The 17,042-nt window shown below is 29.3% G+C and overlaps 1 protein-coding gene across 5 annotated transcripts in view; it reads right to left on the reverse strand.

Moving 5' to 3' along the window:
- Positions 1-17,042, reverse strand: part of LOC107449376 (3',5'-cyclic-AMP phosphodiesterase 4C) — a 154,564-nt gene that overhangs the window by 78,609 nt on the left and 58,913 nt on the right. For 2 of the 5 annotated variants that reach the window (XM_043047737.2, XM_043047738.2), the window contains exon 2: positions 6,438-6,515. The exons of 2 other annotated variants lie outside the window; for them this stretch is intronic. In XM_043047737.2, the coding sequence (XP_042903671.1) occupies positions 6,438-6,515 (78 nt within the window). Of the gene's footprint in view, positions 1-2,937; positions 3,097-6,437; positions 6,516-17,042 lie in introns of those variants that run through there. One more of the 5 variants, XM_043047739.2, reaches the window with a different exon arrangement.

The following is a 17,042-nucleotide window of genomic DNA, read 5'->3' on the forward strand; positions in this document are numbered from 1 at the left end:
TTTCTTTAAATTTGAGTCATCATTCCTTCTGAAAATGTGAGCTGCCCAGTTCATTCGATTTATTTTAATGAATTTCACAATATCTGGCTCTCTGTAGATTTTATACAGTTCAGTATTATATCGTCTTCTCCAGGAATTATTTATTTTTATCCCACCAAGGATGGCCCTCAAAACTTTTCTCTCAAAAATGGCAATTTTATTTTCACCAGCTTGAGTTAGGTTCCAGGTCTCAGAGCCATAGGTAAGTATTGGCCTAATTAATGTTTTATAGAGTAAAAGTTTTGTATTTTTTGATAAAAGAGAGGATTTGAAAAAACGTTTTAAACCATAAAAAGCTTTATTTGAACAAATTAGACGACTCCGAATCTCATTGTCTATGTTATTGTCGGCAGTAACTATTGAACCAAGGTAAGTAAAATTCTGAACAGTCTGAAACCTGTGGGAACCAATCTCCAGATAGGATTCACTAGAATTTAATTTAGCAAGTACAGGCATGTATTTGGTCTTATCGGTATTGATGATTAGTCCCATATCCCTAGCAGCAAGCTCCAAAGAAAGGAAAGCTTCTTTTAATGCAGGAACAGTTCGTGCAATGATGTCTAAATCATCCGCATACGCCAATATTTGAATAGATTTTGAAAATATGTTGCCTCTGATATTGATTTCAGCATCTCTTATAACTTTCTCTAGAGCAACATTAAAAAGAAGACAGGATAAGGAGTCTCCCTGTCTGACTCCATTATTTACTTTAATTTCTTCAGATAAAGATCCCAAAAGTTTGACTCTGCATACGGTGTTTGACATGCTTGCTTCTACAAGTCTAATTAGTTTTGGTGGTATATATTATATATCGTCTAATTTAACCAATTGATACGCTAATGTAAACAAGTGCAAACCGGTTTCAATCACATAAAAAAATAAAGCTGTTTAGTATCACGTGATAATTAAGATTTTTTTTTTATACCTTATAAATAAAATTACGTTCTTATACCTTTTTATCTTCTCTTAGCAAACAAGCCTACGCCGGGCCATAGTTGACACTCGGGCTTTCGGGCCGAGCGTTTCTCATCTCTAGTAGTAAGTTTACATTGTTGGAATTTAGTTTTTTTTTAAAATTCACTTTATCGTTCAGAGTTCTAAATGCAAGGAGATTGCCTGTTACTTCTGTAATATAAGTAACCACTCCCGAAGCATCGTAATGACGTAAGAAAGAATAATTTTTTATTTCGTATCATTTTATCTAATCCTATCAAATTAGTTGTTTCATTTTATTTATTTAATTTAATATTTAAATCTTAATTTTATTTTAATAGTTATTTCTGTAATAACATTCTGCAGATTTGGAATTTATTTTCATTAAGTGCTCTAAATGAATTTTTTTTCCAGTTAAAATTTAGGATCATCCAATTGAGACTATTAAAGAAGTGTATCAAGTTGATAAACAATGAAACATAATGAAAGTGTTCTAAAGAAAAATTCTTCTTTACAACCCAAATGCTTCATATGTTTACGTTAGATTTCCCAAGGAAGTCATTTTGACTGATTTTTAATTTCAATTAGAAAAACAATGATGTATATAATGACACAATTTCTCAGAATTTTTTGACTTTTATAATTATTTTTTTTGTTGCTAATAACTTGTTATAAAACTGAAAATAATGTCAAAAATATTTAAAAATAATTTTAAACAAATTTCTTTATACTCACAATGTTTGGGCTATTTCAGTCTTTTTAGTGTTAAAGGGTCTGGATGTTATGACCTGTTTTGTTCTGACCAATTTGACAGCAAGTATGCTCAAAAAATACTCTCTCAAATAACACATTATTTTTTTCGTTTGCATAATTTTGTTTATTAATTTTTATTTGTTTATTAAGTTTCATGAGTTCTTTTTTCAAAGATTTGTATTTAAATCTGTTTTTCTTAATTAAATTTTTTTCATCGGATGGTCAGCAGTTCCCGACTTCTAATAAACCTATTAAATTAAAACGTGGTTAAACGTGGTTTATTTGTTGGAATATGGCACGTTGCTTAAATTCATATTAGCACTTGAATATTGGTAAAATTTTTTTAATCTTTCTATTGCTTTGAGCTAGAATGGTTTGAAAAAGAACATATTTGACAACCTATTAAACGTTGTTTCAAGCCATTTTATATGCAAGATGTCTTAGTTTGCAAATTTTAATTCTAAGGAAAATTAACTTTGCATTATTTCAAAAAAGTATTTCTTCAAAACATGTCTGTACTTGCAGTCCATGGTCAAATTATTAGACGCACCATAAGATTCTATGTAAAATCTTAATTATCAGGTGATGCTACACAGCTGTATTGTTTTTATAAGACTGAAACCGGTTTGCACTTGCTTACGTAAGTGTATCAATTTGACGATATATTATATAAATATAGAATATGTATTATATTAAGCATTATATTAGTATATTATAATAATTAGATTGAATTATTGGTAGCACTGTAGTTTTTATTAATAATGACATGATTTGCAAGAGTTTATATACAATACTTTTATATTTAAGCATACATGTCATGGGTTTTTACTCAGGAGATTTTTTCTATTTGTATTTATTTTTAACGTATTGCATTACGATGTTAACCCATTGATACAGGAGCGTAAACAAATGCAAACCGGTTTCATCCAAGTAAAAACAATACAGCTGTATAGTATCACCTGATAGTTATAATTTTACATAGAATCTCATAGGGCCTCTAATAATACAGCCAGAGACTGCACATTAAACACCCGTAAAAATTTTAGTATCCTAAGTAAAATTTTAGATAAGTGAAAAAAAAGTTGCACATTCTAAAAAGAAATTAAAATCAAGTAAAAAGTCTAAACCACCGTATTAACTAAGGCTATTTTGATAAAAAACAATATTATGTTTACCAAGAGTGAAAAACATGCAAAATGATGAAAGAAAAACCTGTTAGGAGATGTATTGAAATTGAGACTTATAGAACGGCCAATGACTTTCTTTACTTTCCTTTTTTCACTCATCATTTGAAAATGAGATTCATGGCGAGTTTTGATAACTCTTGTTATATGTCTTACTGACTCCATTGTTGACTGAAAACTAAAGGACGAGAATAGATTCTACTGAGGAGTTTTTCTACTGACGTCACTCTTTTCTTAAATTAAAACTCCCATTTAATAGACCTTCCCAAACATTCACAAAATCATTTACAAACAAACTGTGCGAAAATTTTTAATAAAGTTTTTTTTAAAAGATTTTGTAATGGTGTTCTTTATCACGAGTTTCGTCTGTAAATGGGGTCAAAAATTTTTTAAATTCGATGAAATTATTCTTTATTTGAAAAAAGTGGGTTTTAATTGAAAATGGATTTAACATCTATACTTTTCCCAGTGTCTCATTTTTAACTGAAATTTAAGAGCGATAATTAAACAAAAGAATTAACAAATGGATAAACAAAACAAAAATAAAGATAAAAAAAAATATTTTCATAAATTAGGAGTTTCGTGTAAATATTGATGAAAACGATCGTACAAGTGATGACTTACTTTAATTGTAATGTTGCTTACAGGCTAATGTACAGTACGAAGAAAGCCGCAAAACACCTTGAATATCTAATGATCGTATTTTCACGTTAAGAATCAATCTTAATCGTTTAGGGGGGAGACCTCAAATTATGTTAAGTGCAGACGATATTTTAATTAAGAAATCAGATACAAAAACGTACTTTCTTTGAATTTATAAATCCCTTTTTGCTGTTGACAGATTTCTGACCTTTAGAATATGGGAAGTTTCTAGAAAATAGGGTCAGGAGAGTGGTTGAAAGATCAATTAATGTTAATTTTACTTTTTACGTATATATATCGAGACATTTTTAAGAGATTTAGAAATACTTATACATAGTTATGAAATTCGTATACCCAAAGATCTTAACTTCGTGAGAAATAATTTTTAATCATTGCTTATTTATGCTTATTTTTTGTATTATTTATGCGCCAAAGTATAAAATGTTAACAAAATCGGTCGAATAGTTCCTGAGAAATCGAATTGTAAAAAAAAAAATCGTATATCTACAATTCGACTGTTCAACAAATTTCAGGGTGCTCACTGAACAAGTTTTGAATAAATAGTCAGTTAAGTTGATATTATTAAATAAGTTATGAGATATATGTGCTTTGATCAAACATCATTTAATCACATTTAAAATCAGATTAAACAGTTATTAAATTATTTGTGACTGATATAAAACAGTGTTTTGGCGACAAATATTTTTAATATTGAAGATCATATGTCTCAATAAAGGAAAAAAATGGGGTTTTTTTTCATTATTTTTCCATATATATGCATTAAATAAGCTTATGCAGCTCCTGGCCAAAATATTAGACGCACTGTAAGATTCTACGTAAAACCTTAATTATCAAGTGATACTCAACACTTTTATTGTTTTTACGTGGCTGAAACCGGCTTAAACTTGTTTATGTATCCGTGTATTAATTGGTTAACATTGTAATACAATACGTTAAAAATAAATACAAATAGAAAGTATATAAAATATCTCCTCTATAAAAACCCATTACATTTATGTTTGAATGTAGGAGTATGACATATAAATTCGTACAAAACTTGCAAGTATTAAAACACTACTGAGCAACTAATAAATTGGTCTAATTATTATAATATACTAATATAATACCTGATATGACAAATATTCTATATTTATATAATATATCGTTTAATTTATCCAATCGTCGAATTTATAACATATATCGTCTAACTTAACTAATTAATACACTAACGCAAACAATTGCAAACCGGTTTCAGTCTCGTAAAAACAATAAAGTTGTATAGTATCACCTGATAATTAAGATTTTATATAGACTCTTACAGTGCGTCCAATAATTTAGCCAGGGGCTGTAAATGTTCAGTCATAGGTTAAAAAAATGATTTTCAGTCAGTTATAAGCAACACTTATTTACCCCAAAAAAATCTATGTATCGAGAAAAATAAAACAAAAAATCCAGGCATTATGTACTTTTTTTAAAGAGAATGCAAGATTATAGTAGAATAATATAATTCTAGATAAAACTACCTCATTCAGATATAAAATAATTATTTTTAGAGAATTGATTAACAAAAAAAAAGCGTAAAACTTATGAAATATTGTTGGTTTTTAAATGAAATACAAAGATGAGTTATTTAAGACTCCTTTATTACGATAAACGATTCTAAAATATTTTATGAATTTTCCTTTTAAGTGCCTTTTACGATTCCTAATGTTACGCTTAAAATCATTAAAAATAACCTTTTTCGATAAATATCAAAAATATACAGGTTAATCACATTAACCGGTTATTATTGCCAATGAAGTTCGGTTAGTGTGATTAATTAAGTATAATTTAGTAAAACTTGAACTCTAACGTAATTCTTGCTTGTTTATATGATGTGATAATAAATACGTCGTTGTAGAGTTAAAAGAATAAAGGATTGCGTGAAACACTAAAAACACTAAGTTTTGCTTATGTTTTAATTTATAAATTCATATACACACACACACACACACACATATATATTATAATAATAATTTGAATAATTATTTGTGCAAAGGCATTAATAAGGATCGGAAATTAATAGATAGTACAATCGAATTCATAATAAATGCTACAAATAATTATTTTTAATTCTCATCGGAAAATTTAACAAATTTACGATTACGAAAATTTAACAAAATTAATTATGGCTTATATTTTGTTAAAAAAAAATATGTCATTAATGTGCATTTTTAATTCTAACGATTTTAAAACAATAATAGTAAACTTATAAAATTCAAAGGATTTTAGTTTTGAACTCGTTCTGTTAAATCATATTTTTAAATATAAAAAAAAGCTAATATAAGCATCTATACTTCAGTTATAATAGAACCAGACTCTCCAAACTAATAACTATGGTTGAATAAGCAAATATCCTTCCTTCGATTTTAATTAACCTAAGTTCTGTAAACCGAAACTAAACAAAACCGAAACTATAGTATATAATTGCTCGTAATCTGAATGATCTCTGCTTTTAAAGCTTCAATAAACTAACAAATAAATTATGAGCAATGAATAGACATCTTTAAACAATATACAAAATAATATACTGGTTTACGGAAATGAAAAAATTTTAGAATTTAAATTAAATTGCTTTTTAATGATCAACATCGATTACGCGCAATGCTAAGGTACGGCGGGGATGTTANAAATCGCTTTTTTTTTTAATTTTTTTTTTCTTTCATCCTCTGTATCCTCTAAAGAATTTTATTCATCTGAAATTTCACTCTCTTAAAAATACAAAATATTTATCGTTAGCTCATCGCGTGTGAAAGCTGAAATATGCTAAATTTTAAACAATAATAAAAATATCCGCAGAGCTTGATTGCCACTGAATTGCTTTGAAGTAAAAAGTGTTCAATTTACCTTTGTAGACGTATTTCAGGTAAACTTTCTTCATCACTAGCAGTATCATCCTTTAATTGTCTCAAGTCTTCTTTAAATCTATAAAAATATTTTAGGTTTAAGAATTTTTTTAGTTTTATACTTTAGCTTCCTCTGTAGATAAGCAATATGGATTTATTATTTGATTGAATTAATATATTTCAGACTTTCAAATATTACTAACACTAAATACATTCAATAATAACTTTTGTGTATATTTTCTTATGGAAGTTAATCCCATTATTTGGATTAAAAAAATCATTTGTTTGAAGTCTTTTATATTGATATTCCTTTCTTTCTTCCTTTCTTATATGTCCTAAAAGTCATTGTTTACAAAGCACTATTTTGAAACATGAGGCGAAAATGTTTAATTCTATTTTTAGAAAATCAATTCAAAAGCTGGTTTTTAAAATGTCATTAATGTCATTGAAAATTACCGTTCACTGCTTTAACACAATTGAATATATTTATTGATAAAAATTAATTTCTGAATGTAACAGTAAATTCATATGAAGTCAATAATATTGCAATCATCAATTATATGAAGTCTAATTTAGAAGTAACGGTAAAATAATTAACATGAAAATAACAGTAAATCGATTATTGACTCATGCTTGGCATTTTTTCTATTCATTTTTGTAGATTAATTTTAATATAATCAACATAATAAAACTACAGGATATGATAAAATATGTGTAATATTGTCAACTCCTTTAATATAATAATTAATAATAACAATTTGTAAAACATTTAATTTCATAATAAAACATTTCTATATTTTAAAATTTTGTCTTCCAAAATTAAATGATTCGAGTGATTTTGTAATCGGTAAAAGATTTAAATTATCCAAAAGTTGTTTTGAGGTTTTTAGGGCGGATTTGTTTTTCTCATCAAAGGAATTTTTTTCCAAATAAATCTCGTTTTAAATATTTAGCTTCTTTATTATAGTTCTGATTTAACTTATAGCATTCTCAATTATACGTAAATAATATAAAATAAATTTATTAGAAAAGCATTTCCGAAACAAATTATTTTAAAATGAAATAATGCATGCAATAGTATTTTACTCTGAGTTACAGTTTTTATATAGTCTTATAAATAATGGTCTGTCAGTTTATAAGATCATGAACTTTAAAACTTATTAGTAAACACCATGAATAATTCTATTGCTTGAGCATTATTAAACTGTTTATTTTATGATCGTTTATACCCTCGTTCTTCAACAAAAACATAAAATACAAATTACATTGAAAAATTTCTATAATGAACAATGAGCTTTTCTTGAATCAGCCTAAATCCCTTCCTTCTATTATAGTTTTGACTTATTGTGAAACAATGACAATTAAAAATTTTTTTTATCCCTTTCAAAATAAATAATTGGTTAAAATAATTAATGGAAATTAAATGTAAATTGTTTAATAAATTTTCTAAAATTGCAAATATTTTTACTGGCATGTACCGAATAGTTATTAAAGACAGCAAAATAATTTTCTTTAAATTACGATTTTATAATTAAATTTGTGCACAAATATAAAAGTTATTTTTATTGCTTATTTATTTTAGTATTTATCGCGAGCATTTTAAATTATTATAAATAATAAGAGAGTGTGTCGTGAATGAATACAGTATAAATTTTTATAACAGAATGTTTTTTCCTTTTTTCTAATGTAACAACCGAAGTTGATGATTATGCTTCAAAATTATAAAATAATTAGGCCTATTATTATTTTATTAACATCTGTCTTTAATATATTCATCTAGAATCTTTATAAAAATCACCAAGAAAACGAAAACTTTTGAAAAAAATAAATAATAACGGGGACATGCTTGATTGTCATAAATCTCTTTCATTTTTACACAGTTTTTCTGTTGATACATTAGAAAATATACTTCTGAAACAATGACTGTATAATTACCTTAACTTTACTGCATTAAAAGGTTTACGGATTTAAAGTTTTATTATTTTTCAAATTCATGATTTTAAAGTGAGTTCATATGAACTACAATTAATTTGTAGTCATTAGCTATAAGTTTTTTTTAAAATAAATTTCTGAAAAATTACTTCAAATAAACTGCAAAGTATTTATTGTGCAACAGAAAAGCTACAGTTGATTGTCGAATAACTTAAATACTTCAATTATATAGAAAAACTGCAGTTCATTTTTAGCTGAGAATGTTAAGATTTTTCTGTAGCAAAAAACAATAATGAAATTGTTTAATTTTGTCACTTGATTTTTACTTTTGTGGGTACTCCTTATGAACAGAATAGAATTGATATAATCCTAAACAAATTTTATTTAAAACGCAATTTTGTAACACAGTTAGTTGTCAGATTCCTAAGCTTTCAATAATTGACGATTTTAATACACTAGCTCTTTTCTAATGAGCCCCTTTTAAACAGAAACCGTTACTCATTAGGTTTCACAAATGAATACTTAAGGCAAGAAAAAATCAAACAAATTACTACTGAGATAGTCGGAACCTAAAACATCAAAACCTACTTGATTTCCAGAGGATTATGTTACCCAACCATGATTATATGAGCCACTTCTGACCATAGGGTCACATGAAATTGCCACTCATGAAAAGGCTTCCAGATGCTATTTTTCAACAAGTAATGCTCGGTCACACACTGTGTGCCACAGAAATGCCTTCACCGAATTACCACCTTTCCATGGCCTGCTCCATCACCAAATTTATCACCGAACGAGCATATATAGCACCACTTAAAACAGCAAGTTGGACAGCCTCCAGTTGATTTAGCGGTGTTTCTACAGAAACTATGGAACAAGGTATAACAGAGCATCATAAGGGTAAGCCGCAATGTCGAACCTTACCGCATCCTGTATTTGCTCTAGAAGACTCGATTGACATTGTCGACAATTATCTCCGGAGACAGAGCTTCTCAACGAGATACTTGAGTTCGAATCCCAGCGATGACTGATTGATACGAAATCTGCTCTTTGCTCTCAACTATCACATTGTCGGCATAAAATATTTATTATCTGATCTGATATATATTATTTTCGACAAAAGTTTTTTCTCGTAAAAAACGATTTCGACTACGGATTTTTTTCGAAAAAACTTTGTACTTCGATTGTGCAAAAAAAAAAAANAAAAAAAAAAAAAAAAAAAAAAAAAAAAAGAACAATTGTGACAAAGGTTTTACTTTGTAACTTTTACAGAAAAAACTTGTTCTTGCATGTTCTTGAGGCTACTGGTTTTCTTCCTAAGTATTACGGTTTTGAGCAACCAGCTCAGCTACCAGTTTAAAATCGTGAATTTTATGGGATTTTTTTTTCCAGTGTAGACATCGAAAACAAAAATAACCTCACTTCTGAAAATTTCTCTCTCACTCACTAAAAATAAAAATTATACAATTATTTTGTTGAAAAGATGCCTTAAGACATTAAACCTAATTGTTTAGAATAACAACCAAAAACATTACTTAGCAAAGAATATTCTTTGAGTCTGTTGCACCCGGAGTCCCATCTTCAACTTACGAAGGTTTTTTCACTTTCTTGTTTAAGTGTTAGGATTTCTTTTTAGCATTTTGAATTAAAAAAATATGTTTTTTTAAACATGTATTTTTTTATTTAATCTTTACGAAAATTGGTAACGAAAAAAAAACCTACGTATTTCAGTAGCCATTTGTATACTTAATCAAAAGAATCTTACAAATCACCAATGCTTTGACCTTCTAAAAGAAAAAAAAAATTTTTTACACTTGAATAAATATAAGAATTTAGCTTCATTTAACTGTTTAAAAATTCCCAAAATATTTTTCATGTCATTTTATGAAACTAAATTTCGTTCAAAAGAAAATTATTCAAAAAACATTAATCAAAGATTGTTGACATTGTTGTCGTTGCGACTCATTCGGCTTCTCTACTAAATGCATAATTAAATATTGCTTTTATTTATTTATTATTTATTTTTTTTGATTTCGTATGCGAAAGTAAAAACTTTTAACATTTCATTAAATAACTTAATTTTTTGAGCAGTTAAGAAAATGGAATGTCTGAGGAAGAAATATCCATTGTTTTTTTCCACCAAACACTTCTATTAATAAAAAAAAACAATAAAATGAGTAAACTAATGTTCAATAAACACTGTAAAAAATCTATCAACGTGAATTCAAATAAGAATTCGAGTTGCACCCGGATGGGTTAGGGATTTTTGTATTTTAATGCATGAAACTATTTATTATGATTGAAAGATAGATAAAAGAGAACGTATGAATTGGATTTCGAGACCAAGAGGAAGATAAAAAGATGTTTGGGCGATATATCAAATCACAATCAAGGTAAAAAACTGGAAAGCTAAAAATAAGAACATATTAAACGATATTGTTCGACAGGCCAAGGCTCATAGCGGGCTGCAATGCTATATAAGCGAGTATTATGATTTTGCATACCTCTTAATTTGATCCCAGTTTGATACAGAATTCCTCAAATCAAAGAATCTTACTATTCTCTTAAGTAGCTTTTATTTACTATGTTCATCCAACAAAAAAAATTTCTAACCAGTATGACAACCATGACAACTCGTTTGTGAGTTTTTTTTATTCTGAACACAGCTCGAAATGCGTTTTTAAGAAAATGGACACTGCTGTAATGGACAAAATCCTGCACACGTTTCAAAATATTTGTTTAAAAAACTCAGCTGAAAATGGCATTCACCTCTTTATATACAGTCTCATATTATTAGACGCACTATAAGATTCTATGTAAAATTATAATTATCAGGTGATACTATACAGCTGTATTGTTTTTACTGTATATACACTCTATAACAAAAAAATCGACGCACCAAGAACGCACTAAGACGCGCAAAATCGACGCTCGATCAGGCTGGAATGATGCCGACTGGGGACGTAGAGTCTTTAGTGACGAATCCCGCTTCCAACTGTGTCCTGACGATCATCGAAGACGTGTTTGGAGACGCACAGGGCAGAGGGGGGATCCTACCTTCACTATTGCACGCCACACCGGCCCTCAACAAGGCATTATGGTCTGGGGTGCCATTTCCTTTGACAGCCGGACCCCTTTGGTCGTCATTAGAGGTACACTTACTGCACAGCGGTACGTCGACGACATCCTAAGACCTGTTTTGCTACCGTTCCTTTTGCAGCGCCCTGGGCTGGTTTTTCAGCAGGACAATGCCAGACCACATACGGCACGTGTTGCTATGAACTGTCTGCAAGCTTGTCAAACTCTTCCTTGGCCTGCCAGATCACCAGATCTCTCTCCCATCGAGCATGTCTGGGATATGATGGGAAGGCGATTGCATCTGGCACGGAATGTTGATGACCTCGTTCGACAATTGGATCGAATTTGGCAGGAAATACCGCAAGAGACCATCCGGGAGCTTTATCGGTCTATGCCACGCCGTGTGGCAGCTTGTATCCAGGCTAGAGGCGGGTCAACACCTTATTGAACTTGTTACTGTAGCTCTGCAATAAATTATTCAATTGTTCTGAAATTTTAATCATTTGCTATTCAGTACATTGTCTTCCTATCCACCAATTTTCGTTTTAATCGGACAAGTCCTTCTTGGTGCGTCGATTTTTTTGTTATAGAGTGTATTTAGTATTATAACTCGCGTTGAACAACCGGTCCAATTCTGAGACTATCAATGTTCAACTCTATAGCTTTATAATTTTGATATCAATCTAACAGGCAAGGAAGTTCCTAAATTTAGGATTGGGACAAATTAACCCTTGTGGAGGAACTAATCCGGGTTTCGTGGAGAGCAAAACCACAAAACTTTCCCAAGTAACGGGAGTCTACCCACTTGAGGATATTAATTTATGTCAGCATTGTGTTCGGTGTGAGAGTAGAAGATCAGCCAACGCTAGGATTCTGAGAGCATTCTATCACATTATAAACACCTGAATAAATTTTGATCTAGTGAACAGTCTGATATATGCTAATTAATATTTGAAGTTGAAATCAGACTTCACTGCATGATATACAATAAGATTCTATGTAAAATCTTAATTACCAGCTTTTATTCTGTAGATTTTGTTCCTATTTGTATTTATTTTGAACGTATTGCATTACAATGCTGTGTAAACAATTGCATCTGAGTACACCTGATAATTATAATTTTGCATAGAATCTTCTAATAATAGGACATGGGAAATCTGTTATTTTAACACATTCCACTATATCTCGAGAACCTTTTAAACGAATAATGTTATCCCAAGATTATTCGATGCAAAAAATAGTTTTTAATAATTATTTATTATTTTTTTAACATTTAATAACTGTTCAAAAAATTTTGAGGTTTTGTAATTTTTTACCCCATTTTAAGAAATGTAATTTTAAATGCCAAAACACGAAATTTGAGAGTTATATAGTTTTTAAGTTTTGCATAGTTTCTATAAGTTTTAAAATTTTGCGTATCGGTGACAAGATCGCCAAATCTTTAAATTAGATTTAAAAATTGAACACGGAACCAATGCCGACATTAATCATTAAAAAACATGAAATTAAGATAAATAAAAGTTCCCTGCTGAAACAACTAAGAAACAGCAATGGCACGTGACAAAAGGATCGAATTTATGGAAATCAAATGACTAATCAGGGGAAGAGTTAGACGTCGAAATCCATATTGTAATTTTTAAATTATTAACAAAAATATAAGTCAATTTCAATGAAAAATTATGAAATCAGATAGAAATAAATCGTTTATTTCTTTTCAGGCTTTAAATAATGGCATAAAATGTAATTTTTACCTAGAAAAGCGGAAAATAAACCCTTAATTGCGATAAAAAGTAGTTTTTGTTAAAATTTAATAGATAAAATTTAAATTATTTTTTAAAATTATTTTTATTATTACATCTACAGTAACAAAATTTTTATCCCTTTTTACATATTATAGGATCTCACAGCAGACTTATCGTTAAAACACGATACCCAGTAGATCACTGGCTGTGGTCACTTCCATCAGTCTGCGTAGGGACTGAGGGTGTGCGGTCCTCGTTAAACTGTTCTACCGTAAACTCCTTCCTGAACTTCGACTTCGCGTGCAGGTCGTCAGGATACCGAAGCGGGGGTGCCATCCCCTCTGCAGAGGATCAAAATTGTGATGGTATGTCTTCGGATGATCCTCGGGGATGTGTTCCAGACCGTCGCCAATAGCCCATTGTGCAGCTCTAGTGCGACGTAAATGAACTACAACTACAACAGCTACTTATTATAGAATATTTTGTAGCGTATTACTTTGCCTTTGGTTCTGAGGTAGGTAAGTAGGTATTTTATTTACGTCGCACTAGACCTGCACAATGGGCTATTGGCGACGGTTTGGGAAACAACCTCTAGGATGATCCGAAGACATGCTATCACCATTTTGATCCTCTGCAGAGGGGATGGCTCCTCAACTTTGGTAGCCCGACGACCTGCGCACAAAGTCGAGCATTTTACGGCAGAACAGTTTAGCGAGGACAGATACAGCGTACCCTCGGTCCCTACGTAGGTGGTACAAAGTGGTCACCCAACCGCTTACTGATTGCAGCCAGTGATGCTTGACTTCGCTTTTGGTTATGAAATAAACTTCATAAGACACAGACAATAAGAGTTTTTAAATCTGAACACTGCTCAAAAAGCATGTGATACAGCAAAAGAGTTTTAAACCTATCAAGTTTTGGACCCAAATTTCACAAGCTAACGAAGAATAACGACATTTCGTTACTAATTTAAACACTAAGAATAATCATTGTACGGTCCCGGTCTTCGGGTTGTTTAGGTATATTACAAATGTAACTTTTCAGGTGAATTCTAAACTATAAAGTGAGTTTTTAGAACTCTTAATTCCTACAACGTTATAAATTTACATTATTACGTTATAAATTTATTGCATACGCGGCAACCTAGTAAAAAAAATTTTTAAGTTTTGAAATATTTTTTCTGAAAAAAAGCTAATTCAATAAAACGTTGGATTTATCAGTTTATTTTTAAAAAAAACGTGACTCTTTAAAAAAAGTTAAAAATGAAATCAAATGCTATATCTATTTTCTTAAACACACATTTTGAACTGTGTCTATTTTTGGAAATACATATTTCGAGCTGTGTTCATTTTTAAAGTAAGTATTTCGAGCCAGAATTTCACCTATGAGACATTTATATGCCATAAAGCAGTCCTAATGGATCTTTTTTCTTTCTTATAATTTTTCATAGTATTTTAAAATTTCGAGCTACGAGGGTAAAACCAATTATATTTTTTCATAGACAATCACTATTTGAAAGTATTTAAACAGAAAACCTATTTTTAAATAATCTTTCTTAAGTGATTATATTTTTTTTAATGTTGTTCAGTATATTATATGCTGGATCCCAGTAGATTAAAATTCATTTGTTTTAATTTTTATTTTAAAAAATGCGCCTATTTTATTTCATATTGTTTCGATGCTGAAAAACTTTTTAAATTATTTTCTGAACAAGCGTAACTTGAAAGCAATGTCAGAACAAATAATTATTTGTTTATTATAATCGTAATATCTGGTTAGATCTAATATCCATAAGAATGTAATATTTATTAGTATGAATAGCAATAGTTGTGAATGGTTTTTGAAAAGGTGTTCCTTTCAATTTATAAATAGGAAGAAATTATTTTGCTCGCACTAACATCATTTTAAATACCGTTACGATGTGAACAATTCGTATTTTTCACAAAATATAAAATTTCCTTTTTGATAAGGAAAATATAAAGTGCTTCAAATGATCGTCCTCAAACTAAAATAGTTGTCTGAACAATTCTTAAAAAAAAAAAAATATTAATAATAATATATCAAAATTTTTACAAATAAAAATTTAATCAAATAGTTTTATATTGATTTAAAAAAAAAGATATTATGAAAATGAAAAACTAAAGATAACTTTTATTTGAAACAATTATTAAGAGTAAGTGTTTCAAATGAAATAATCGTTCTCTTCTTTGGTTAAAACACTCCAAGTAAGTAATTTTTTTTCTTCTGAAAAACATTCAATCAAAAATGTATCCTAGAACGAAAAAGAACTAACTGTAAAAAATAGTACAGAATATAATTCGAAATGCCGACCAAATGATTGCTGTAATTAAGTAATTACGATATAAACCGAACCAAAAAAAAAAAAAAAAAAAAAAAAAAAAAAAAAAAAAAAGAAGCTTACTTATTTGTAAAAAATAATTCTATTTTTCATAAAATCTCATTTGAACTTTTAGTAATGTAAAGGGTGATTTTTTTTTTCAAAAAAATTCTGATATTAAAACTCAGGAAGAAAAGAACCACTAGTCCAAAAGAACTGATATATCAATATTAATAATTATTATCAATATTATAGCCCGAAGCAATGACAATTTTTTTGAGTGTGATAAAAATAAGTGAAATCGCATTGATAGATGGCGCTGCAAGTTAAACAGTAACTAAGAATAACGTCAATGGCAGGGGCTTTGAGAAAAAGTAAGGTTTTTCACACCTCAGTGCACTTATCTCAAGATCGTCTTTACTACGCATATAGAGTCATCTATCGGTGCGATTTGAAGTTTTTTTGTAACGACGAGTAAAAAATTTCTATTGTTTTAGGAACATACTTTTGAAATTTCAGATCTTTTACATCAGTGTTTCTTTTTTTTTTTTTTTTACAGGGTTTTAATGTCATAAGTTTAAAAATAAAATATTTTGTTCATATTTGAAAGAAGCCTTTATTAATAATATCCCTATATTAGTACAATTAAAGTGAATCTCACCTTTCTGGTATGGAATTTATTTCAGTAGATTTCTCGAGTGCAGCCACAAGACTTTTCACTTTTGGCCACCTGGCCCTTGTAACAAAAACATTTAAATAATCCTTCGCTTTTGACGAACTTTTATAAAAACTCTTTTTTTAGGGTATCCCATAAATGTTGCCTTTTATGTTGCCATAAATGTTGTCTATTATGAACTTTCATTTACAGAAAATATCCGGCATTGATTTTAGGATTACTCACCAAATCATTAAATTACAATACTGAATTAATTAGAAAGTATTTATTAGTAATAAACATAATAAGACATAAAATGAAGACAATTTAGGGTTTTACTGTTCAAAAGTGCATGAAGAAACAGTTAATAGTAGGAGAAGTGTCCCTAGCAGCGTTCGACGATGTTTCCGAGTTCCTACGCAATTTTTAATCCTTACAATGTACCTTACATTCTCTAGAAGCAACATTTACGGGGCATCCTGCATAAAAAGGGTGATTCTACGATCATGGGACAAAATTGGAGGATATTTCGTATAGGAATGTAGGCTCAAAAGTGATGGATAAAAATATGAAGGAAGGAAAAATTAGTTACCATATTCCTTGTTCATATTCGTAATAAATATTAAATTTATTACGAATCATATTCGTAATAAATTTAATATTGTATCATATTCGTAATAAATATTAAAAAGCCTAGTTTTACTATACGTACGAATCACGAAATCACACTCGCGAATGACATTCTTCGGCTTACTATCGTCCATAAAGCTGTCAGTCAATCCCAGCTGTAGTTCATATTACTGTTAGTGGTCGCAATTATTGTGAATACTGTGTTACTGCAAAAATGCACACATTTTTCCT

The sequence above is a fragment of the Parasteatoda tepidariorum genome, chromosome X2, assembly GCF_043381705.1.
Source record: "Parasteatoda tepidariorum isolate YZ-2023 chromosome X2, CAS_Ptep_4.0, whole genome shotgun sequence".
Taxonomy (NCBI): Eukaryota; Metazoa; Arthropoda; class Arachnida; order Araneae; family Theridiidae; genus Parasteatoda; species Parasteatoda tepidariorum.